The sequence below is a fragment of the Scomber japonicus genome, chromosome 12 (genome assembly GCF_027409825.1).
Source record: "Scomber japonicus isolate fScoJap1 chromosome 12, fScoJap1.pri, whole genome shotgun sequence".
NCBI classification, from domain to species: Eukaryota; Metazoa; Chordata; class Actinopteri; order Scombriformes; family Scombridae; genus Scomber; species Scomber japonicus.
The window spans coordinates 10,089,763-10,115,719 of record NC_070589.1 but is presented as its reverse complement, the minus strand read 5'-3'; the positions used below and the strand labels follow the sequence as shown (position 1 = coordinate 10,115,719).

Genomic DNA, 25,957 nt, shown 5'->3' with positions numbered 1-25,957 from the left:
TCACATTCCTTACAGTCGCATGTCTTGGACACATGGAGGGAATTTCTCAGCCATGAATTGCTTCAACATAAAGCTGAATCCATAGAGGTTTACTGCCAGAGACCACACAGACCCCTTTTCAGGACCAGAAGATTTATGGCTGTTACTTAGGTGGACGACTCTTCTCTCTGTGGGTATTAATCAGACTGGTAGCATGTTGCTATTGTTAGCCACAAAATGAGCCCACATGACTCCAGTCTCTCCCCCAACAAGGTGACTCCCCCATTTATGTTATGATTTATCTGGCTCCTCAGGCTACACAGCACATCCTTGCTGCGTTACTTCACCCACAGTGCACCTCTGGACTATGACGTGAGAACATGTTGTCAGTGATGGATCAGCACTGCTTTCTGCAATGCAAGTTGGAGTATCAGGAGGGAACTTCCCGCACTCCATCATCATGATCATGATCATCACTTTTATCTCCCCAGTGAAAATAGCAAAGCTGAACCATCTTTTTCTTTGATGCAATTTTCATCACTGAGGCGCTGAAGCAGTCTTTGAGTGCGTACAAATGCAGACACTATGCTATTGTAAGTGCTCTGACCTCCAACAAGAATTCCAGCATGAATCATACGTGCTTCTCTGCAGGAGACAGTAGTGGATAAAGATGCTGGAGATCAGAGAGAGACAGACAAAGGAGGCTGTTGCCATGGTGTCCTGCAGGAAAGACCAAGGTACACCCCTTAGCTTTTCCTGGTAATTCACCTTAACCTCAGTCATGAAAAGAGATCAGCGAGGACATAAAAACACATGAATGGCACTAAAAAACAATCTGGCACATGGTGTCAGTAAGAGGCTGCAGGTTTTGTTTGTGGTGTCAGAGGAGTTGAGGAGATTGAGACAGAACAGGGAGGCTGAACCTTTGTCTGAGGGTAGAGAGTGAAGGTCAACAGGATTATTGATTTTAAAGATTTTAAATACAATGTTAAGTTTAACATTTATATATTATACATAATCATTCATATCTTATTGTCTGACAGGTGATGCACAGGCTTTTGCATTAGGCCCAGGTGCTTATCAATCAGTCTCTCCAATCCACTCCTCATATTGGATTATTGAGCAGTTTCTCCATATTGTGATGCTGCCCATATGTCTGATGAAAGTCGGAGATATAGTAGTGAGCAAGAAAATATGAGGGAGCTTTTTACCTTTTTTCCATTTCACTGATTGCATTTTCCTCTTAGGCACCTGTCACTACTCATGTGTGCAGAGATTTATGTCACAGATTGAAAACCAACTTTCTTAAAAAGTGATTAGAACACGAAACAAAACAGAATATTAGCTCAGTTTGGAATTGTATTTAATTTCAAATGTCTTCAATAAAACATATTAATTAAGACCCTAACCAAGCTACACTAACATTTTTTAATGAGCATCTGGCTTTATTTAAACAATGACATTCTTGTCCTCCACAGCTTTTACACACATGTTGGTCAGTGACTGGACCAAGCAGCTCTTTGGCCCACTTTGGTGCGCCCTACATCCAATACTGACTTCAGACATCACCCGTGTGCGCATCAACTTATATATGCGGGCCCCTTACTATACTTCCTTACCTTGGAAATGAAGGAATAGAGCATCTGTCGCATAATTGAAAACGAGCTGAAGTTCAAGTCATGAGAGAAAAAAAGTCAGAGTGTTTATAATGTATACTCACGGGTTCCAGCAACATGCAGCAGAGAAGGATAAAAAATCTGTTTGAAACTTCCACCAACATATCCTTTACAGTAGACGGTTCGTTATAAATAGTAGAAAATGAAGTGAAAGAGTTGGAAACGGGCTGATAATCGGCCGCAGGTTGGTACGGCTCGACTCTGTGCCTCTGTGCGTTCTTGCGCTCTGAGCGCAGAGTGAATCGCTCCGGTCCTGAAATCCTCCCCCTCCTCCTCCTCCCACTCCGGTTTACCTTGAACAACTAACAAGTAACCAATCAAACATCATCTATGAACGTCAGCACGAGGGCGTAAACACATACAAAGGAAAGAGGAACTATAAATTCGAGACATGACTGACCCATTGTGTGCGATAAAACAACTATTACAATACAAAAATCTATATGTATATTTATTTGTGTGTATAAAACCACAACTTATTATATTATGACTTTTTGCTGTCATTAAGTTTGCCTTCTAAGCGTTTAATTCATGTATTAATATAAGGAATGAAATAAGCAAATAAGGTCATTATAAACTTGTTGAAATGTAAAGTGCAATACAAATTAAATGTATTATTATTATTATTATTATTATTATTATTATTATCATCATTATTGTTATTATTATTATATCTATTACTGCACTGTGGTGGAGGTAAAATTCAGACTAAAAGGAACAGCACTGTTACTCCATAGCAAGTTAAACAACTGTATTGAAGACGTCATTTAATAGTAGCTTATGTACTGTAAGTATAATCAGAATGTTAATGGTATTGCTGTTGTTAATGCAGTTATGTATCAGTAGCATTTGAATGTTGTTGCAGGTCAAGGTGCAGCTAATTTGAATTATTTTACATACAGTTGGTTTTAGGTTAATCAGTTACAGTTGAAATAAGTGATGAATAGAAGTAAACAGGAGTAGTAGGCTAGTGGTATAGCACGAAGTGGAGTTGATGAAGTACATCAAATGTCTGTGTACAGTATGTACACTGCTTGAGTAAACACACACTGACTTATATCCCACCACTGGAACCACACACATGCCTCTTCAGTACAGATGGGTGGAAATGCAGTTGTTTCATATAGTGCACTGAGTGGTTTTATGAGTATGAAATTGACATGAATCACATTCATATTCAACAGATCTCAACTTTATTGAACATCTGTAGGAGATCTTAAAGTGACGTATCAGACACCAACACCATCATCGTTGTCATCGTCAGAACACCAAATGAGGGAATATCTTTCAGAAGAATGCTGTTCATCCAGCGGTAGAGCTCTAAAGACATGGTGGATTTATGACAAGTAGCACTTAAACTGTTCTAGGGGCTCGTGGGGGCCCAGCATGATCTGCATTATATTATATTTTAATTAAATCCCCTAAAAGTGCCATAAAGTTGAAGAAACACCTCTATTACGCAATAACGACTGTATCTTTAAATCTGTGAGGACATAAAAAATGTATTGCTTCAGACCATATAGACATTCATATAGACTACTGTGTAGTTACGTGCAATAAAATTCTGGCTCCCAGACATATGGAGCAAACACATTGCTCTCAGATAAGATAATGCTATATACTTAGAGAATGATGAATAGTGCACGTATGAATTCAAACTAACAAATAGTGAAAAGTAAAGCTCATAAAATATAATAAATCAAAAAGGGTGAAGGAAGATTGCCAAATGTTTCTATTCCCTCTGGAATTTCTTAACAATACGAGTGAAAAAAAACATTAATCTGTGTGTCACCAGTTAGACATTTGCTCCGTCATCATGCGCCAATGTGCATACAACGGTGAAGAGTTGAGGATTGTGTCAGTGACTGTAAACAATGCACAGAATCGGTCTTTGTTTTAAACATGCACTAACTCCACTCCGGTGGCACAGCACATATGCTTCAACATGCGCTTTACTGCTCTGGTTTTTACTATCAGCGGGTGACTCACCGAGGCTTATGAGAGCTTTGATGGATGTCAGAATAACCTTCCTCTGGGATGAAAGTCAAATGTTTGGTCTATTGAGTTCAGCTGGATAAATCTTGTGGAATTTCAGGAGAGAAAGAAAGCTTTTTTCCACCACATTCTCTCTTTTTTGTTCTGGTTCATCCATAAAGACATTTGCTGCTCTCTAAGGCCTTTTTTGACAATGTGTTCAAAGGTTACTGAGGTCATTTTTATAACACTGCCTGTGATAGCAAACAATCACATAATGTTTCAAAAGAGTTCATTTTTTGAGATTAATAGCGTCTCGACGTTTTTGTCAATGTGTCTCAAAATCAAGAACATATTTCTCATGAAACCTGTTAGTAGATCAGAGCAAATGGACCCAAATGCAGAAGACTGCTGCAAACCAAGGCTGAGGAATAACTTATTTATTCTAGGCTTGCATAAACAGAAAAGAACAAAGCACTGATAAACAAACCTGAACTAATGAAACAACAAGGAACAAGGTGGCAAGAAACAAGGGCAGGCTGTGAGCTGATTGGCTGGACAGAGCAGGGCTAATAAGACTGAATGCAGTGCAGGTGTAGAGGGAAGCGCAGGCTGAGGAAAACAAGACTAAATACAACAGGCAATAGCTGCTCTGAGCTGAGGACACATTAAAAAATAGAACTTCATCCATTAGTGAACTAACAGTCTACCATATAATCATGTACGATTGTTCTAATATATAAACCGTCATTAATTAAACTGTCTCAGACTGTCACACTGAGCAAACACAACAAATAATTTCAGCATTATTACTCGTGACAAAAACATGAATTAATCAGTTTTTGAAGCAGAGTGTCTTCCATATTAAGGCAGACTGTAATAACATAAGTCAAACAAAGACAACTGCAGCTATGAAAAACATAACTTCAGTACACTTTGAGCACTTTGTTCCAATGAGAGTCAATGTAGAAAGTAACATTATCTCAAGTGGTCCCTAAATATAACTTGAAACCTCTTCTCTGTTCTTCTCTGCCTCAGTCCAGTCTTAACAAATGGGGAAAAGTCTGAGGGCATCTGGTGGACTGGTGGAGGGACACAGAGCCATACTAGGACACAACCATACCAAAGACAATCTTTGGTTCTATCGTCAAAGGTTTTCTTTTTCTTTGCACAGTAAGATCAGTGATGTCGTCCTGTTTTCTGCCATAAAGCATCATCTGCAAAATCTAAACCTGGGGACAAACTGTGAAATATGGTGCCAATCAGAGGTTCAGAGGCTCTCATTTACTGTAATCAAAACATTAATTTGTCTACATCCTCAACCTGTGGGTTCATAGAAATGTATGTGCTCTGAGAAGATGGTAAGAGTTGAAGAATCGAGCTATGGGCTGTCAGTCATGCAAAAAACACTCCAGATATATAGATACAATGAATCTAATTATGAAGGTGCATCAAATGGAAATAAAGATCAGAGAAAGAAATTATCTTCCCAGCAGGGAAACTCAGAGCAGTATTAATCTGTTTGTGTGTGCACTCATGAGACTGTCCATAAATACTACTAAAAACAGTGAGATGAGCCATATAACATTAGTTTGTTTTTTTAGTGCTATCTTGTGGGTGTTGGAACCATTTGAAAGTGTTTTCTCAACCATGTCATCAATCAATTAAAATGGAATTGCAAAAGTTAAAATAAAAAATGCAGGAAAGTAGCTCGCAGCCAGCAGTGATGATATGTTTTAGTGTTGTAGCAGCATGCACACACATATAACTGGATTTACCACCTGCACTCAGAGGGCTTTTGAGTGATTTGAGTCATCCAGCTCATTTTTAGTCGTGCTAGCGGCGCGGCTCCAGGGACCGCTTTGTCTTCTCTGTCATCTGGTCGGTCCACAATTTTAGGTCAGACTGAAATATGTCAACAACTATTGGATTGATTGCCATGAAAGTCTGAGCAGAAATTCATGTCCCCCAGAGAGAGAATCTTGTTGACTTTGGTGACCCAACAACTTTTCCTCTTGCACCTCTGTGAGATTGACATTTGCGATTTTGAGTGGAATGTCTCCACAACTATTGAATGGAAATTTGGTTCAAACATTCTTGTCTCCTCAGGATGAATGATAATCACTTTGGTTAGCCCTGACCTTTCATCTAGTGCTACATTTAAATTTAAAAACAGTGGTTGAGGAAATACTCTTTACTTAAGTACAAGTAGCCTATCAATACCACAATGACTTAATTACAAATAGGGCTGGGTATTGTTTAAAAAAAATGACGATATCAGTACCAATCTAAGTACCCTTAAAGTGATACTGATACCAACTGAGTACTTAATTCAATACCCATTACACATTGTGTGCTTGTATCTGGCTTAACAGGAGTGTAGTGTAGCCACACTTCAGATGGTTTAGGTGGCATCTTGGCTGCTGAACTGCTAAGCACACTAACTCAAATTCATCATGACTTTACCACCACAGACGGGTTGTAGTTGCTGTGGCACAGGGCTAATCACATGTCACATTAAATTGAAGAAAGCTTTTGTTGATTGGCTGTGAGCAAGTCCATACAAATAGTCCTATTTTGTAGCTCTGGGTGCAAAAAGGATCGTTTGCAGGTATCATTTGACAGGAGACTACTTGGTACTGATACCCGGCCATAATCACAAATAAATGTCCTGCATTTAACATCCTACTTAAGTAAAAGTACAGAGGTATTAGGCTACCAGCTAAATATCTTTAGAGTACAAAACTAAAAGTATTTGTTTTGGAGATATTGGGTCGGGTTTTAAAATTTAACAGTCAATGCATAAGCAGCACTTTACAGCTGGTACAGGTTGAGCATATTTGAACTGAGAGTCAAGATACACAAATCTCTTAATTATTCAGAACTTTTCCTAAATAAATGTGTTTTTGTCAAATATTGGAGAGTTTTACCTCTTTGGGCCTTAAACAGTTATTAACTTGAAGCCATGTGAGGGGAAATATATATTTTGTGGAACTGCTAACATAATTGACATTAATTGAAGACATGATTTTTTTTTTTTTTGGAAGAGGAACCAAGCCAAAACAGTTTGGGAACCACTGGTTTAACCTTTAACAACGGTATTTTACATCAAATTTAAATCTGAAATGTACTTAGTTAGATTCCACCACTGGTTTACACAGCCAATGACATTCCAATCAGCCCCAACGGTAGGCTACTTTGTTTTTAATGCTAATTACCAATTATGCTAATGTGAGAACTGAACATCATGATACACATCATACCTGGTACACATCAGCATAGAACTGGCATTATGAGCATGTTAGCATTTAGCTCATGGCACACAGCCGTACCTACAGAGCCGCTGGCATTGCTCTGTTGTTGTCTTGTTAAACACTGCCAAACATTTTGAGGTGAAATTTTATTCCCAAGTGACATGAATGGATCTTTTTGTCTGAAATGCCAGACACTCAACCTCACATTTTTTTAGGTCTTATGTCAGGGACCTGTAATGCAGACACATGTGTTAACTATCCCTTATTACTAGACATCTGAAGCCACCCGTCCTCTACCGTCTATGCAGCAAAGAAATAATACAGGGAAGCTTGGCATAAACATCCACCGTGTGTCTTGTATCCGCTCTCACTCATCACTGAGAGGCAGTGCCAAAAGGGTGTGTGCATCTCTTTTTTTTAAATGATCAGAGACTTTAGAGCAGCGAAGGTCAGAAAGCAGGATTCAGGGACATTTTTTGCTATTGAAGTCAGAATAACAATTACCCGGCCAAAGAAAAGATAATGCAATGCATCTCATTTTGTTTTGATGTACTGTTCTCTCTTTTGTACTAATCCATCTCTGAAATCACTGCATTCCCACATAAATAACGCAGTTTTGGTTCACAGCTGCTTTCCAACCAGGTAGAATTACACTCTGTCTAACCTTATCCCTAACCCTAACCTAATGACATATACTGACATATACATACACCATACCTACGTCTTTGAGTGTTGCGAGTGTCATCAGAGCGGTTTGCTTCATGCAGGTTTGAATGTGAATGTTCAAGTTCAAAGTGTTCAAACAATAAGAAAACTGATGTTATTATGTGAACTGAATGCAACCCTGCTTTCAGCGAGCAGCCAAGGACAGACATACAGGGCATTATGTAGAGAGAGACACAGGCAGCTCTAATTGGATGCATCTTCTTATTCTATTATTTGGTGGTATGTACTCTTCTTTTCTCTTTTCTTCTCTGTTCTTCTCTGTTCTCTTCCTCTTTTCTCTTCCCACCCTCTCCATTCTCAACTTCTGCATATATATACTTTCTGTGTCACCAACTCTTTGTCAACAGCCTGAATAATATAAAGGAGAGCAGGAAATAACAGCAGGTTTGTGTTCATAGTCGAAAAACTATTTATCAAGAGAGCATAGTCTGCTATTCAGCACACACTGACATAGGAAGAGAAAAGGGAAGCTGGCAAAATCTGTGACGCTTTACTTTGTGATTTATCGGTTCCTTACATCAGCCAACGCTGGTCAGAGCAGCCTGCACTAAAAACGTAATCAGTGGATTAGCGAGGTGAGTATGTTTAACAGGTGATTTTATGATGTCAGTAAACATAAGTGGTTTCCCACCCTCTGGATTTTGTGTATGGAGGGGTCACAAGAGGTCACAAGATGATCAACAGGAAAGTAAAGCAGTAAAAACACCTGTTAGAATGACCTCACCTCACCAGTCCTCTGTAAGTTATTCGGTTATTAAGTAACCTGAGAAGGTTTTAAAGGAAAATCTTTCTTTGCTGACAGATATATGAAACCCATGACAGTAGGGCTATAGCTTGTGACATAAAAGCAGCATCACCTAGCCTTAAAATCATTGCTTATGACTCATGTCATGACGGCATCATTCTGACTGGCAACATTAATCAGTGTCAAAACAAGATGTCAACCTAATAAACCTCCATGAAACATTTAAGACATTGAAGTCAGAGTGAGTCTCCTCAGAGAGTCTGGTCTGAGTCAGGAGCCAAACTTTAATGCTTTTCACCCCTTAATACAAAGAAATGGAGACATGGGACCCCTCATCACAAGAGGCATGAACATGAGCTATTAATAGTTTAATTAAAGAAAGTAAGAGTGATTTCCCCCTTCTTAAAAAATGATTTGATTTTAATCCGTTTTAAAGACTTAAGCGGATTAAACCTATACAGTATCCCACAAGAAATCAATTCAAATTATCAATATCAATAAGCAAAACATATCAAAGTAATTTGGGTTTTCTTTTCTCCTATCCCAGTAACCATCAACTGCAAGAAGAGAGCTAAAACAAAAGTAAGTGGTCAGCTTTGTACAGAGTCCAGTAAGTGTTGTGGAGGACAGAGTGGTCCTTGTCCCACTGCCCTACATGCTGTGGGACTGTAAACCATATTGAGACACTGTACAAACAGTAAAATGTGGGCTATACAAATAAACCTGATTTGACTTCTTCCAGTGTCTTCATCCATTATTCCCTGTAGCCACTTTCAGATTCAGTTCATACAACATGATGTAGCTATATAAATGATCTCTAACTTGACCATCTACAGTAGTTCTTTTGACTGAAGTGGGTGTTCCTACATAAAGTAGAGTACGTAGAGTACTTTTACTTTTCTACTTTAAGTGCACTTTTCTGACTATTCTTTTGTGCTTTATCTGTGAAATTGTGAATGCAGAAAGAAATAGTTACTTTTACTTAAAGTGTGCCTCCATTTGAGCTTCACTGTGCAGGAGTGTGGAGTTAGACACCAGAGGGTTATTTTTCACATTCATCTGCTGCAGAAAAGTTTCTCTGTGCTCACCTTAAATCTGAGTTAATGAAGTTTACATTATGATTTGTGATGATCGTATCATAGTTTATCATCTTCCCCACGATAACACACCTGGTTCTAATTATTCTTGGTATCAAACAGCTGAAGCGTATGAAGGGCTTGATAACATGTCATATTTATTAGAATCAGGTGTGTTAGAGTGGAGAGATACCTAAAACATGCAGGGCAGTAGCTCCACAGGAGCAGGGTTGGAGACTACTGGTCAGAGTATGATGAGGAAAGTTGAAGCCTGCAGTGCACATACACTGAGAATGAAGTTTTGGGTTAAATATATTTGCACATTTAGATTCTGGATTTTCTCATCAGAGAAGGAAAACATGTCATTTTAAGAGATTATGTGACTTTTTTGTTGTTGTAAAACATGGCCAACATTAAAATATTATTTCAAGCAACTTCTGAAAGTTTGGGAAGTCCTCTGAAACTCATTTGCCAAATTTTCTAGAATCATATTATAATATTAAACAACATAAAATAAATAGACTACTTCAGTAGAAGAAAGTCATACAGCCCTGTTGTTCACACGGACTCTGCTGCCACCTGCTGGTCACAAAGCTCACCAGCAAAATCCTGCTTATATCCTATTGGCTGATTAACATGACGCAAAAGTCAACCAGGAAACGAAACCAGATGATTGCAGCTTTTGTTTTCGATTTAAGAGAGCGGAGCAGTTTCACCTGCAATTGAGACAGGCAAGTTTTGTTCAATCCTTATCTGTCTGTTATATAATTGTCCTTTAAAAACATACGTCGGACTTTCACTTTGATTGGTGTGTGTAATTGACAGTAGTTTACTTTGACCTGTGCTGGCTGTATGTTCTCTCACACCCACAGACATAAATATGGGTGACTTTCCTAACCCTCTGGTTATGATTGGTGTGGGGTCCAGCTTCGCCTTTTCTGGCCTCTTTTATCATTTGTACCAAGAAAAGAAGAAAGAGTTGAAAAAGCTGAAGGCAAGTATATTATTATCTTAAGGACTTGTCAACTATCAATTCACCTGTTTTTTTTTTTTTTAACACAGTTAATATTATTATTTTATTTCAGGAGATACCCATTTTCAAGCCGGATCATCACTTGGTCAGAGTACTGAGAGCATCTCCCCACAAGAGACTTCAGTATGTTGCTGTAGAAGGTACTTTATTACGTTAATGCAGTTTAGTACACGGTTTCCTGTCATTGAGATCACTGACAGATCACTGACCGATCTCTTCATGTCTGTCTCCAGGTCTGGTCCAGGCAGATGGGGAGCCTCTGGCCAGTCAGTTCGTCCCACGATGCTTTGGTGTTGTTCAGAAGGTAGCAGCTGAGGAACACTGGAAATACTGGAACTCCTTCACCAGGACGTGGTACATAAAACTATGAAATCAAACAAAATAATGACTTTTTATCAATATACAAGCTTATTAATAACAGTATGATTCCTTCTCCAGGAAATCTCGGACGTTGAACAAGAAAGAAACCAAAAACGCTGTTCCCTTCAGCCTGGTCAGCCCTGGGGTCTACATCTCTGACTTGTATGTGAAGGTGCAGAACCCTCTGGAGGCCTCTGGGTCCTACATGGACAGGATTTACCACCGAGTGAGACGTGCTGAGGAGGGCTTGGTGAACGTGATGCTGCAGGGCCTGAACGGGGAGAAACCTGTGGCGATGGAGGAAAGCGAGGAGCTGTTGCGGGTTGGTAGCACCTTGACTGGGTTTGGGGAGGTGGTGCTGGAGGGAGGCCAGGTGATGAGGCTCCAGGCCCCTCAGGATGGCCGTGAGTACGTCCTGGTGCCCACTGACTACAGGAGCTTCATAGACAGGCATGAGAGGTCAGCAAGCATGTGGAAGACGCTGACTGCAGTGACCGGCATCACTGGAGCTTCTCTTCTAGCTGGAGTGATTTACAACCTGGTGGGAAAAAAGGACGACAGATCGCAGTAGACCTGAAGAGGTGGATCCTGTCATGCAGCCTTTTGGGTGTCTCGGTACTCCTTCAGGTGTTTTATCTACAGGCTCCATATTGCAGTCTGGATCCTAAGAGGAATCAGTTGCATGTCTCGACTGTTTCAATGCTGACAGGTATTTGTTAAGTTTCAAGATGTCGCAATGCCTTAAATGACCACTTCAGATTAACCACTTTGATTAGCTATCTTTTAAAGCAGTGGTTCTCAACCTTTCTGGTTTTAAGGACCCAAATTGATCGGGCTGTGGACCCATATATGATAGGATGTAGTCTCTTGGATCCACATTGATCAGATTTAGTTATTCCATTACTGTCTATACTGTAGACCGGCAGATTAACAGTGAAAAGTATAAAACCAATTAACACCATAGTCACTCTTATACATTCTCTCATTGGGCTAAATTCTAATCAATACGATAATATTGAAATTAAAACATTCCTAATTTTTTAGGGGACCCTCTAGAACCCTTGAAGGACCTGAGAGTGAGAGAACTGCTACTTTTACAGTGTGGGCAATAAAACACATATTCAGCAGCTCACTCCTACTTACAGCATCTTACAGTGTATTAAACAACTCTTTGGTGATCACATGTATGTTCAATTAGAGCATTTATACATACAGCATATATACATCTGCCATAGTTAATTGTTACTTGTTTTTTTTAATGTGGATTTTACTTGTGTGAAATCCTTAACATCTCATGAAGTCTATCTACCTATAATAACAGTAAAGTAAGCATGGCCAACAATTCAAATTTGTCTGTTCAAATTTGAATGGAGATTTGAATGAATCTCTCTCTCCCTCATTTCCTGTCACCTCTTCACTATGGGTTAGTGTTAGACAAATAATACTAAACAAGATAGATAAGGATGAAATGTTCAAATTAAATTCAAATAAACTACCCTACCACTATATATTACATACATTATCAATTTCTTATCTTAACCAGTGATATTTAGTACAGTCACTTTCACATCTGTGTCACAGGTGTGTGCTCAGCTGCTTCTGTACTGTAGACATCTAATCTACTCTTTAACTTTAAAGATTCTATTCATAAGTTGGAGTGAAAGTGAAAGATTCAACTCAAGTTGTAACAAATGGAAATAAGGTTAAAACTTGACTGTAACTTCTAAGCTGTGATTTATTATGTCTATTATTGTTTCTTCACTCACTGGGCATAAGGTTATAACTGACATGTGATGGAATCATGAGAACATATTTTTGTAATGAAACTGGATTTTTATCATTTTAACACAGTGTTAAAATCCAAGCTTTTATTTTTTTCTTTCTTTTTCTTGTAAGGTTTTAACTGTGAACTTGATCAAAGACATTATCTCATGATTGTCTGAAGCTTCCAGATGTTTTCACAAGATGGTATGAAAATCAAATTTAAATTGATTTTGACTTAATCAATTTAGCTTATCTTCTACCTCTTAGATCATTAATTACTGTATAGCTTAATGAGGAACAGTTAAAACACTGCTGTGCACAATATTTGTAAAGGTGATGGTTTTAGTCTCATGTTCTTAATTAAACTGCTTTTCAAAACTGTGTTGTAATATTTTATCCTGTGAGTGAAACACATGCAGCTTCAACATATTTCCTTTATTTAAATAGTGACATTCGTGGCACACAGCCGTCACATGACGTGGCACTGTGTGATAAGATGTATGTCGACCTTACAGAGTAGATCCTGCTGTTTTAATAAGGGCAGAAAGCAAGTTTTCAAGTGTCACAAAAGCATCTTTGTCCTTTTCGTAAGTGCTCTGCGTTATTCTCCTTCCTCCTCCGAAGACTCCTCAGCCTCCTCCAACCACTGGATGAACTTCTGAAGCTGTTGAGAGGAAAATAAATATGGTAATAAATTGAGCACGAAGGGTAGGTTTTGGGTAAACAAGTGCAGTTTACACATACTCTGTCTTTAAAAACAAATCAAGACAAGGATGAATAAAACACAGTTCAGGGTGTGATAATGTACAGCTGCTACAAAGGTCCAGTTAGTGTATCTAGTCATGTTACTACACAGGAGTATGAATACATTATAATATGAATAATGTACATAGTCATAACTGATCTACGATGGTGCTGTTAGAAGGTTATTAATGAGTTAGATTGTGTAGTGTATACAAACCCAAATAACACAATTTCTATATTTCTCATACTTTTAAGACCATTTTAATTAATCATTAATTATCATTAAGTTAGGTTTTACAAATGTAAAAGTTAAGTTTTCCCCTTTTTTGTGAGAAAAGTGTATAAAATAAATAAAAATGTAAAAAGAGATGAATTGTCCAGGAAGAACAGAAATACCTATTAACTAATATTCCTTATTTAATTACAATCTACTTTACTTTAAAAAAGTTAAATAAATAATACAAAATGATTTCTATCCACATTGAAGTTGTTTCTTACATGCTGCACTGGGACAGAGTGGTAACTGTTGACAAGAAAACTCCACAGTGCACCTTTAACATTATGTTTTTACATTGGTTTCCTACCAAAGCAAGTGAACATTCAACTTGTCGAATGTATAATGGTGAGTCCTCTTTCCTTCCTGATTGGGTCTTATACTCATGTTACTATCAGTAAGAGTTCTACCACATACTTTTCACCGTTGCTGTTCATCCTCAATAGTATTTTCTGCTACTAAGGAACCAACCACATAGTGGGTAATCTGGTTCCTGTTTACATCAGCACATACATGCCCAGTGTATGTGAAGAGTCATATGATATGTGTTTTCAGGGGTTTTAGTATGGATGGAGATTATTTTCTGAAATAATATAAAATGTTTATGTGGATGGAGATTGTTTTTGTTTTTTCCATGCACCTACCCCCTGGTTCTTGCGCAGCTGTCTGCTCTTATCAGAAGTGGCTCCCTGGGAAAACCAGCGTAGTATCATCTCCTCCTCCAGGATCTCCAGCTGGTACATGTTCATCAGGATCTGGATTTTAAAATAATGTAGAAATTTCAGCTCTGGGTTTGATGAACACACAAAAAAACACTGTATGACTACAAGGAAACTGTTATATCTCAGCAGATTCCTGACTATACATGATAATGATGACTGAGCCTGACCTTGACCATAGCAGCCCAGTGGCTCTCCTGCTCCAGGAAATGCTCCTCGAAGGCAGACAGACAGTCCAGGTGGTCCTGTGCTCTCTTCACATAATTCTTAAACACTGGCGCCCATTTCTTCATTAACTGAGAGGAGAACACATTTTTAAAAAGTAAATATTTTGTCTTTCCTGCATCCTCTCTGTCACATGTACAATAACATGAGGAAAAAATAATCACCGGCAAGAGGAGAGCAACATATTGGGATGGGGTGATCTGTGGGCCCTGCTGCTGGAATGGGAACTCCAACAGAACTCTGGTTAAAATCTGCATCACCTCCTTCAGAGTGATATTGTAAGCATACCTGAAAAAAAAATACAGCACATCAAACTCAATGTGAGACAACAACCTCTTTGAGAGTGAGCAACTTAAATGTGAGCAATTATTAGCTATTGCTTACTTCAGAGAGTTGATCTCCAGTACAAGATTGTCACAGCTGATGTTTTCCTCCAAGCCCCTCTGCAGAGTCCCCAGCACCTCCATCTGGAAGACTGAACATGAACAGAAGAGGAACCAGAATTAGAGGGGAGGAAGTTGGGTGGAGGTTTAAGACTCTATTTAAATCATAGATGGTCATTTATAGATAAGTTTAAAACAGCTCTTTCTGACAATTAATAAAGAGGACTTAGAGAGAAGTGTTATTAACACTGCGGCTAGAATCAAACTGCAGAGGTTGTGGTTATGTGCTACATGTTTTGCAATCTGAAATGAATCCATCAAAATTCCTATAAAACTAAATTGAAGAGGATTACATAGATTAAAAGCAGAGTAAGGATTTCTGTTGCAATTGTACCTATTTCTAAGGTGCATGTACAAGGCCTATAGTGTAAAGTCTCTTAGATTAAGGCTAGTCTCTTAGAGAAAGGCTGCTGTAACTGGTTTTGTGTCATTGGCCAGCAGGGGGCAGTCAATCACATGCTTTCACAGGCAGGTGAGCTTAACTTGAATCTCACCTTTGACATCGTCCATCTCAGGAGAGGGGATCACTGGGTCATCAGGACCGTCTGGCTCGCTGTCCTCGCTGTCGCTCTCAGGGTCGGGGTTCAACACCAAGCCTGGAGAACAACAAACAAAACCTGGGCTGTTGGGATTCTGAACCGCAGCATTGTGGGTATGGCAATTTAACAGAGTAAAGCATGGACAGCTGCTGCCCTACCCCAGAGACACTGCGACAGCTCTTCATCCTCTGTGTCATCCAGACTGATGTTCTTCCAGATGTAGCCCTTTCCCTCTGCTCCAACCTCTGCCGGGTTGAAAACTGGACGACAGAAGAAAAGTAGAGTTCACTACCAGATACAATCATTTAAGCTGGGTTTTTTTTAAACGTATCAATACTGTGTCAATACACACCTTTCTGTTTGGTCTTGTCTTTATTGTGCCCGACCTCAGCATCATCACTGAGGAATTCGTCGTCATCCTCTTCCTCCTCCTCATCTGGGTGGTGCATGGACACCACAGTGCCTTCAGGTAGAGAGGTGTTTGGTCCAATCACCACCTTGAAAACAGTTCACAGGCAAATTAAACGTGGAGATATTTCCAGTTATATCCCAGCTCCACCATCATCGACACACACTCAAAGAAAAGCCAGTGCATTTAAAAAAGCTCAGTATGACCGCATGTTGTTAAAACAAGTCTGCTGGACTAACTCCACCTTTTCACACTGAGGAGCTACTTTAAGTGACCATTACATTTGGTCTTACTTGGCCACGGAGAGCTACTATAGCCATAAAAAACTGCTTAATTCATCATTCAATCAAAGATTATTTGTGTTCTTGTCAAGTGATAAACACCAATAACACAAAGAACAGTGCTCAAAACTTGTACATTTAGCTTATATTATTTAAAATACATGTGTGACTTACATTGAATGCCAGGACACACTGTTTATTAAGCATGACGCCTTCTTTGACCTCAACCTTGTCGCAGACCACAGACTGGCTGATCTTCACATTACTGGCAATGTGGACGTTGTTCCAGATGTAGGCGTGGTCCAGGATTACATTGTCACCTGTTAGAAGAACAAAGAAAGATTTTTTACTTTCACTTTTAAATCTACTTTTTTCATGCACTTGTAGTTTCGGATGATGCCGGCCAGTGAGCATACCTATGGTGCAGTTGTTACCGATGACACTGTTGGAGATGTAACAGTTGGCGCCGATGCTGGTGTCACAGCCAATGAGGACGTTCTCCTCCATCTGGCTGCCGTGGCCCAGGCTGACCCCCGAGCCTCGGTAGACATTGTGGCGAGAGTATGTGCAGCTTCCTCCTTGCTGGTCTGTGAAGTTAGACTCAGGAGTGAGGGGGTAAACCCACCGACGCACGAGGTCCGACGATACCGAGTCATACATAAGCAAATTGGACACTCGGACACCGTACCCGTCCCTAGTGACGTGCATGTGTATCTGGTTGCCCGTGATCTGAACGGAAAGAAAAAAACATTTGATGCTTTTACATCATCCAGGTTTACATAAACATAACTATTACAGTTTAATACCTCTTCATTGACCAACATCCCTCTGACAAAGTCATTCCTAGTCTGGTAGTCAAAGTTGTCAGTGAAGAGCTCAGCAACCTGAGAAATGAAGACAAAACACTGTTACCACATTTTTAAAAAATAAGAGTTCAACAGCTCCTGTTTCTTGCTGGAAACTGACCTGTGGTGAGCAGATACTGATGTGGCTGTCCAGGACATCATGTCTGATTTCAAACTCATCACTTGCACTGTGGAAAATGTTCTGTAAAAACACAAAGACGAGCAACGGTGATTCAGTATTGCACTTGCGTGCATCTGTAATGCAGCAGAGATATTCTTATTTTTAGTGCACAGAGTTGGTCGAACTGGATTGTACACTTATTAGACCTCAATAGTTTATTTTGCTAAATTCTTTCTGCCTGTTAAATGCTCACATTTAAAACACCACTCCTCCAGTCATAAGACCTCCAAACTTTCTTAGGCCTGTCATGATAACTACTTTTGTTGGATGATATATTGTCTCAGAAATAATCACGATAAACGATATTATCGTCATTTGAAGATCATTTTATATCACTGATATAATGATAATATAATAGCATAATAATGGGGGGTGGGATTGGAGAGTGGGCACTTCTGTAAAAACACAGACTGCCATTATGGACAGAGACAGAGTTATTTACCTTTAATTCCATATAAGCTGCACTGCTTGCTTAGCCAATGTGACATGAATAGCCTCTTAGCTGCTAATGTGAAGTGTGGCAATATTGAGGTAAAAAAAAAGACCAAGGCCATGTCCATGTATCACATGATAAGTCCATGTACAGACATGATGATGTACGATAAGTGCATAATTATTGTGACAAACCTGAGCTTTCTATAAAAGAAATCTCCCAGAGAGCAACAGAAGATACGTTCTCCTAGGCTGAACACCTCTCCCCACAACGAGCACAACAAGAGTGCACCTTTAAAAATGTGACCCGTTGTTAATCTCTGTTACCATAGGGAACTGCAGCTTCTTCAGCCCCTGTGTCTTCTGGTAGTGTAAAATCCGCTGACTCTTGCTGTCCATAGCGATAATTACGTCGTCTTCCTCACAGCGAGACCTGTGACCTGGCGAAGATTCCTTGAAGATCATCGTCATCACCGAAACGTTCTTCTCCGTCTTTCTTCGATACCTGAAGTGCAAAAAAAACCACTTAAAGGTAATACAGGATATCGTTGGCAAAACTCTTTCGACTATTATATATATATGAGTCAGACTCAGATCAGATGGTGTCTTACCTGTGCTCCTGCAGGGCCTGGCTGATGTCAATATTCGATACCACATCTCCGTACACCAATAAGAAGTCCGAGCGCACGAGGGACTTCGCATCAACATCCCTGAGCACATCCCCGAGGGAGCGGTACATTTCTGAGGTGATGATGTGGACTGTGTTTGGAGAGGTGGGTCGACACCACTTTGACTTCCTGTCAGACACAATGTCAGATTAAAACCTCTTTCATTTTTCATTAACTTCATCTTTTTTTTTCAGTGGTGTCTCCTCACAAAGCATGAATGAAACTCACAGCAAGTGTTCTTTAATCTTGCTGGCCATCCAGCAGCAGAAGACAAATGTTTCCTGCACTCCAGTGGAAGTGAGGAACTCCAGGGTGTAGTCGATCATGGCAACATTGCCCAACGGCAGCAGAGCCTGTCAACAGAGGACATGAAGCAGAGGACAAGTCAGCAAGACTGACTGTACAACCTCATGATGAAGGCTTACACTATCTCCTCAAGCATTACTAAACAAAACAAACACAGCAGTTCAATCAATGGACCTCAATGTTGCAGGTTTATATAATATACATATGATTTATGAAATTGTACCTTATTTACAACACAAAAACCAAAAATGAACAGATAGATGTGACAAACTAGAACAAAATAAAACTCAAAGAAAAAAATACATGCATGTTAATTTGTACAATGACTGAAATGTCTGCAGGTGGACTGAGGGTCAGAAACAGTCCATGGAACCAAGATCAAGTGAGATCGAGGAAATCCCAAGACGGATGCTAGAAAACGAATCCAGGCAAATTAAAACACAATATAGTACAGTACAGTACAATACAGCTGGATACAATAACTTCCTTGGTTGATACTTCTTCCTAATATGTTCAATAAAGGGTCTCCAGATATTAAGAAACTTGGGGTGGGTATTGGTCAGAGTATACAGAATTTCTACAGGGACAAGAGTTTTGTAAATCAGGGAGGGGGAACAGTTTCCACTCTTACATGATAACCCTTTTTTACTATGATCATACCAAACATAGGGCTCACTGTAATGTTGAGGGAAGAGTCAAAGAGTAATTGGAGCAACGAAACATCACAGAGAGACTGTCAGGCATTAACTGTGTGCTGTATATGTCGTTGTACAAATGCAACAATGTAAAGTAAGTCAGGTTTAAACATGTTCACGTGGTTTGGTCGGTGTCAGTGCAGCCTTGTCACTGTTTACAGCATGGACATGTTAGCCACTGTTAGCTTTCCAGTTAGCTTAGCTCGCAGCTTACCCGCGGCTGGTCTTTGGTCACCGGGAAAAACCTCCGGTTGAAGCTGTCAGCGACTAAAACGGCCTGCAGCGGCTGCTCTTCTTCCTCCTGCTCACCTGCACCTTTTCTACCTGGGAGGCCAGAGCCTGAACGACTCTGTTTTCCCCCTTTGCCGGCCATGTTTGACGTCCCAATGCTTACCTACTCTGTCGTCAGAAACTACTACGGTGGCGGCGGTGGGACAATTTCGATTTTTGTGAGTACAGTGAAAATGACAAGATGATAAATTACTCACCACAGTGTTATGGTCCATTACATTTCTATGACTTGTGGTTGGGATTGTTACGTTATTAATTGTATAATTGTAATGGGAATAACAATGAAATTAAGTTTCAAAAAGTCAATCCAAAATATCCTGGAGTAAAGACACTAAAAGATAAAGTGTACAACTGTATGATTTTATCTTACAGTGTTAATTACAAATATTCCTAGCTTTGTGCCCAGAAATACTTATGTATACAGTATGACGGAGAAACAGTGTTCTTGAGTCTATTAGGTCTGTTATTACAGTCTTCTTTTATAATGTCAGTTTTCCCCTAAAATATTTAAAATGAGTATAAAAGCCTATCACACCATTCCTGAAAGATGTAAAATACAATGTACTGCTATCCCTGCATTAATCTTTAACCCTCCATATTTAGCACAAATTATACAATTACAGTAAATCAGTCTCCACAACAACAAGAAATGAAAGCAAATATTTCAGAAGTCAAATGTATAATGCAAACAGATTAAATATCTATTCTATTTTCTTATAAGAACGTATCTCTTCTCCCTGAGGAAGGATGAATATACCAGTGTAGTTTTAGTTGTGAAAATCCTTCTATCAATGACTAACAATCCAGGAGTTGATAGGAGGTAATCTGATTGGTTGTAAATGTAAATATGCACCACTAAAGTACAGTCCTTCATTTTTTTGTTCATGGACCCTTTGTATGACTCTAGCCAACTTCCTCAAACTTTTGCAGAATAGAGACTATTTTTTTCCTCTAATGAATAAATGGATGAGGATGTGAAAAACATTTAATGACAACAGTGTGTGTGCATTATTACTAGTTAATGTACAATAACTGATCACCAGTGGTATCGACTAAATATCAGACAAAAGCTTCTCCATTAGGTCTTCTTTTAGAATGACTTTATTGTAGAAAAACACATGTACAGAACATCTGAACCAACGTGTTTAACTTCAACAGAAACAAAAACATCTAGCTCTTGTCGTCCAACAGTTTAGACAAAAACCTTCATTGACTGTTCTGTGAAAGCTCAACAGTTTTTTCATGATGTTTCTTTGCCACTTTAGATCATTAAACTCATTACACTGCCACTGCCAGAGGAAGAATAACTACTGGTGGTGTTTAGTTATCTTCTTGGCATGCTCCAACAGTGATTCATATCGCAGGGTTTTCGCTGTCCAGGAAGATGGAATTCCCTCCAATCCAATCTGGGAGAAGGAAAATGGCACATTTCATTTATGAATCAACAAACATACAAAACAGTAATTATTCAGAATAAATAGTCAGCTGGGTAGATACACTATCATGAGTAGTGAGAGCTGTCACCGCTGAACAAAAGAGCACCACCTACGTAAGCTTTTATTTCTTCACGTACCAAACATGGATGTATATAGAGAAGTAGATACAGCATTGGACAGGTTGGTATTTCCTATAAACCAACCAAAAATGACGCTTCCTGTAAACAAACTATGCACACTAGAGTCAAATGCATCCACTGATCTACAGACATCTCTTTCAAAATTAAAGTCTATGGGAAAAAGGTGGTCTTTTTCTATGGTCTTTTTGGGCCACGGTTTGGCCACTATTTCTGTATCCAGTTCTCTTTTATCCATGATACCAAATGATCTATCCTGACTTAATAAATGTGTGATTTATGAATGAGGGGTTAGTAGACAGTTATACCTGAGCACCCAGACAGGCCCCAATGAAGGATCCTCTGCTACTGGTGCATCCCCCGCAGCTCATGGTGCCTCTGACAGCCTGCTCATACTGCTTGCCTGTCAGGACTCCGTGCAGCGCTGCTTGGAACGCACCTGGCAAACCTGAAAGGCCGTAAATGTCACAAGTGAATGACATGAAGGGATTTTAATTTAACATCTCAGTCACTGTTGGGTTATATGAAAACTATCCGGTTCTGTGTTACTGCTCTTGGCTTGTTTAAAGAGCGATGCAGAGAAGGTGGGAGCTTTGAAAAGATACCTCATGTGTTTGGAAACACAGTGGGGATTAGCTCCTGGGGAGTCTTGGATAAATTCTCCTTCACCTGAACAATGTGCCCTGAAATTAGAAAAGAATTGGATCCAATGGTTAGTCAAACATACAGAGGATATAAAGTCTTTTTTCTATTCCTTTGTCCTTAATTTAAAAAGTGCTTAAATGATTACAAACATAGTAACTATTTGGTCATTTACCACTTAGTAAGAAAGCATTTCTGGCACAAAAAGAGAAAGGGTGAATAAACCCTTTAATCCCATGACTAAACCACGTGACTTTGCTGTAGTGAAGTAACAATGCTGCAAGCGTCACATACCAGCAACTGCTTTGTCCAGATCCTGTGGCTGCTTCCTGTTTGGGTCATTAAGCTGATCGAGCACTGTGTCCAAGGCTTTTGGATCAGGACCATTCAGGATGAAATGCTCCAGGAATCTGGGACAAATAATCACACAATAAATTGTTATTTAAATTTCTGTTTGGCACCCAAATACAATTCAAGCTTAATGAATATATTTTTTTATCTAATCCATAGTCTCTGCTTTCTGCATACCTGATGCTTGAATCTTCGTGGTTATCACAATAAACTAATTCAATCTGCTAAACAAACCCTTCACATTTCATTTGCCACATACAGTTAGTTTCATGTGAACCATTTAACATTCTGTTCACCAGTAATGACAACAAATGAAAAGAGAAGAGTTTATTTTGAGGATTAAAACCATGCTAAAAATAAACTGTGTGTCATTTACAGTGACAGGTCAACCTATACCACAATGAAACATCACAAAACTTCTACAACTTCAACAACCAAATGTTAATGCTACACTCTACTGCATTTTTTTTCTATGTGGACGCTAAAATGTCCAACTTTATGACACATCTGGAATGTAACACTCTGTTAGCAGATTCCTTATTAATACATGATCATATTATATTTCACTCTATACATTTTTTAAGATTCCTGGGGCATTTTTAGCTGAATTCTGGTAGCAGATAGTACAAAGGTGAGAGGAAATGAGTAGCGATAGAGAGGAGGCATGCTATAAAAACTGATTAAAACTACTCAAAACCGAACCAAAACACCTGTTGTGCCTTGCAATCAAAAGACTCATAATTTTTTTGTCTTTTTATAGTTCAACTCTCAGATTTAGTGGTATTGTCAATAGTAATATTAGGTGGAAATACTGGATGTACTGACCTTGCAGCTGCCAGCGTCTCTGCCACACATGCATCGTTATTCTGGGTGACACGAACGGCCTGCTCAACCTTCTCCAGCATGTCCGGCTTTCCTGCATAAAAAGCCACTATGGGAGCCAGTTTGGCTATTCCATCAATCTGACAGTCAGTCTCACAGCCTGTGGAAAAAACAAACACATTAAGACACAACAGTTAGTTTTGTTTCACCTGATAATATCATAGTTATCATAACTGGGATTGAGCACCTGTCTCCTCTTTGCCAGCATCCACGTTCTTCAGGAAGCTCTTCAAACTTCCATGTCTCCATGGTCCCTCGATAGGCAGCTGAGGTCTTGGCCCTAACATACACAGAAAAAGACCCTTGAGCTGTTTCACATCAGACACCTAACACCTTCATCCACTCATTCTACTGGATAGTTTTCTTACCTCCTCTCTCTCTGTAAGGATCGTTGACAGGTGTATCATACTCTGATCCGGGTCCAAAGAATTTCAGGGTGCGTTGCTTCAGATCGTCAACATTTAGACCTGGACAGATAGAACAAACAGCTTCAAACAATGGAAAAATTTATCTGCAAAGGCATGTAGTCATAATCATTTTTTATAACTGATAAAGAAATTAACATATGATAGGAAAGTGGCAAATGATCATATATATATATATATATATATATATATATATATATCATCTTATTTCCACCAGAGACAGTAAAAACCAGCCTGATGTGGTGAACTAACAATAATTAGTTCACACTGTGCCACAGGAGATGTGTAGAAAAGTCTGCAATAAAAATACAATTTTCAATATTTTTTTTGTTTTTTAGTTATTTTTTTTAGTAATCCATCTTTTCCAATAAGCCCTAGTGGGTGTAATGGCTGCATAACTCAGATGACGTGAGGATGAGGGGGCTGCATGTCCAAAGCAGATGTACAGCTCATCACCTGGCTATGGATCCATCTGTAAGTGTCACATGTCTAATTATAGCACCTATAATGAAAAGTGCACACTTGACTACAGAAACTACAATCAACAACCAATTTTTTTGCTGGACTGAGATGTAAATGTTTGAAGTGACCATGAAGGAGCCCACCTCCACATTCGGACAAGGACTCCAGCAAGACATAAGCCTGGTCTCCATAGCAACTCTGCTGGCCCGTCTGCCTCCTGTAAAACGGGTTGGCCGACTCGGAGCGAAATTCAGGGTTTGGATCCTGAGCCAGAATCCCCTGCAGCTTCTGGAGGTCATAGACCCAGTGGAGGGGCTGCGCTGTAGGGGCGAGTCATCATCATAAAAGTGTTAGTGTAGGAGAAGATGTCTTTAAAAGGTAAAGACTCGGATAATAGCAGAAAGGCAGAACCTAGAAGAAGTAACCCTTGTAAAAATGACTTATTTTATTGGTTTATACAGTATTATGAACTAGAAGTGGCACAAAGAAAATCATTTCCTACTCTGTTTCTAACTGGCCACAATGTACAATATTAAAACATTTTTTAAATTATTATTACCTGCTGCATCTGCAACTGCTGATCCTACGATAGCTCCTATTGCTCTGTTGGCCAGAGCTGCAGCCATCTGGAAAACAGTATTACTGGATTTTATGAGGATAGTTATCATTTTGGATAAGATTGAATGGTTATTGTCATGTTTCCTGTCCACTGGCTGGAATGACAGACGAACTAATTCATATAAATTGGTCACATGATTCCTCATTAGTAAGAGACTGTGAGGGGAAGCTTGATTTTATCTGTACTCTACTGCTTTTCCCTGAATAGTGTACCAATCTGAAAGCTTAGAGGAACAAAGATGGTAGAGATAAAACATATTAGCGTGTTGCATCTTGCAGCAGTCACATTTCCGTCGTGTTTTATGTACAGCATTAATCTGACTAGCAGCGAATGTAATGGTTTTAGCGTCAATAACATTAATGACCCTTCAATCACGTGCATAGAGTCGTTTCACATTGCTACTTTTAAACATTACAGACTAATATCAGGACAAATATAGCTAGCCGAGCAGCTATTTAGGCTGACATTTAAAGGTCTTACCTTAGACTCCGACGCACAGGTCGTATTATAGTTTGTTTTAACCCTCGACACTTCCTAAATTTCACTCAAAACATAATTCAGAGCATTGTGTGCCAATGAAATGTTATGAAAGGCTAAGGCTCTTTAGCACCGCCCACAGGAAAGCATTAGTATAACCCCGCCCCGCTCTGGTCTGCGATATATGTGCCTAGGACGGCGAAGTCACGACCCGCCTTACTCTACCTCTGATTGGCTTACTCTGATTTTCTTATTCTAATCCTAACCAATCTTGTGCCTCATACCTAAACATAACCAATCCAACCCACGAAGACAACCAGTATTAGCCAATCAGAAGTAGAGTGGGGTGAGTCATGTCTTCGCCGTGCTAGGAAAGAAAAATTGGCTTCTGGTCTTTTATACAGTCTATGTCCTCTGGTCCAATAAATTACATGCGCCATAGTCTGAACTGTTAGGCAAGATATACATGCTTATAAAGTGTATTCCGTTTTATTATAACAATGAGGCATATGTGTATTAAATGCATGTATTTAAGCCTAATCAAAGTAATGTTAGACTAATATATAAATAAAAAGTGAATGAAACAAATAAAAACTAAGTAGGTAGTCTGTAAAGCTAATTGGTGTAAAGTAAAGCTCTCATTTGGGGGTGAGGTGACATTGTGGATTTATTGGTGAGTACAGACTGTCATTTACTGAGCAGTAAATGCCACAGGCATGAACTAAATTAAAAGTTCCCTTATTTGGTCAAACCTTTAGGCTCTCTACCAACTGTATAATACGCATCATTTTACCAATGTAAATAGATTGATGGTCCAATTCTCAAAGTATGTTAGACTAAACAAATATGCTCAGCTAGGCCTTCCAGGCTATTAAAAGATTAATTGA

At 39.3% G+C, this 25,957-nt stretch overlaps 3 protein-coding genes across 3 annotated transcripts; 1 reads left to right on the top strand and 2 right to left on the bottom strand.

Moving 5' to 3' along the window:
* The first annotated feature begins 10,136 nt into the window (after positions 1-10,136).
* LOC128369538 (mitochondrial ubiquitin ligase activator of nfkb 1-A) lies at positions 10,137-11,867 on the top strand. The gene is made up of 5 exons (XM_053330611.1): positions 10,137-10,161; positions 10,303-10,424; positions 10,516-10,603; positions 10,697-10,817; positions 10,902-11,867. Exons 2-5 carry the CDS (start codon positions 10,311-10,313, stop codon positions 11,392-11,394), a joined length of 816 nt encoding a protein of 271 aa, XP_053186586.1. The 5' UTR covers positions 10,137-10,161; positions 10,303-10,310; the 3' UTR covers positions 11,395-11,867.
* Positions 11,868-13,007: 1,140 nt separating this feature from the next.
* eif2b5 (eukaryotic translation initiation factor 2B, subunit 5 epsilon) lies at positions 13,008-19,737 on the bottom strand. The gene is made up of 16 exons (XM_053330606.1): positions 19,563-19,737; positions 18,576-18,700; positions 18,291-18,476; positions 18,007-18,184; positions 17,188-17,268; positions 17,028-17,105; positions 16,638-16,950; positions 16,396-16,541; positions 15,884-16,028; positions 15,690-15,791; positions 15,487-15,588; positions 14,934-15,024; positions 14,714-14,837; positions 14,495-14,620; positions 14,250-14,360; positions 13,008-13,251 (listed from the first exon to the last, which is right to left on the bottom strand). Exons 1-16 carry the CDS (start codon positions 19,719-19,721, stop codon positions 13,189-13,191), a joined length of 2,130 nt encoding a protein of 709 aa, XP_053186581.1. The 5' UTR covers positions 19,722-19,737; the 3' UTR covers positions 13,008-13,188.
* Positions 19,738-20,728: 991 nt separating this feature from the next.
* On the bottom strand, positions 20,729-25,172 carry LOC128368925 (crystallin J1A-like). The gene is made up of 10 exons (XM_053329849.1): positions 25,074-25,172; positions 24,534-24,600; positions 24,118-24,294; positions 23,456-23,554; positions 23,275-23,367; positions 23,031-23,187; positions 22,149-22,264; positions 21,818-21,895; positions 21,521-21,660; positions 20,729-21,045 (listed from the first exon to the last, which is right to left on the bottom strand). Exons 2-10 carry the CDS (start codon positions 24,598-24,600, stop codon positions 20,947-20,949), a joined length of 1,026 nt encoding a protein of 341 aa, XP_053185824.1. The 5' UTR covers positions 25,074-25,172; the 3' UTR covers positions 20,729-20,946.
* Positions 25,173-25,957: the final 785 nt, after the last annotated feature.

What these genes read in the sequence shown, in the direction of transcription:
- eif2b5 (XM_053330606.1), bottom strand. Translation starts at nt 19,721, where the DNA reads ATGGCCGGCAAAGGGGGAAAACAGAGTCGTTCAGGCTCTGGCCTCCCA. An exon ending in AGAAGCTGCAGTTCCCTATG is followed by an intron (nt 17,269 to 18,006) that starts GTAACAGAGATT and finishes GTGTTTTTACAG; the next exon opens with AACATTTTCCACAGTGCAAG. An exon ending in ATGTTGCTCTCCTCTTGCCG is followed by an intron (nt 14,621 to 14,713) that starts GTGATTATTTTT and finishes TTCTCCTCTCAG; the next exon opens with TTAATGAAGAAATGGGCGCC.
- LOC128369538 (XM_053330611.1), top strand. Translation starts at nt 10,311, where the DNA reads ATGGGTGACTTTCCTAACCCTCTGGTTATGATTGGTGTGGGGTCCAGC. An exon ending in AAGAGTTGAAAAAGCTGAAG is followed by an intron (nt 10,425 to 10,515) that starts GCAAGTATATTA and finishes ATTTTATTTCAG; the next exon opens with GAGATACCCATTTTCAAGCC. An exon ending in AACTCCTTCACCAGGACGTG is followed by an intron (nt 10,818 to 10,901) that starts GTACATAAAACT and finishes TTCCTTCTCCAG; the next exon opens with GAAATCTCGGACGTTGAACA.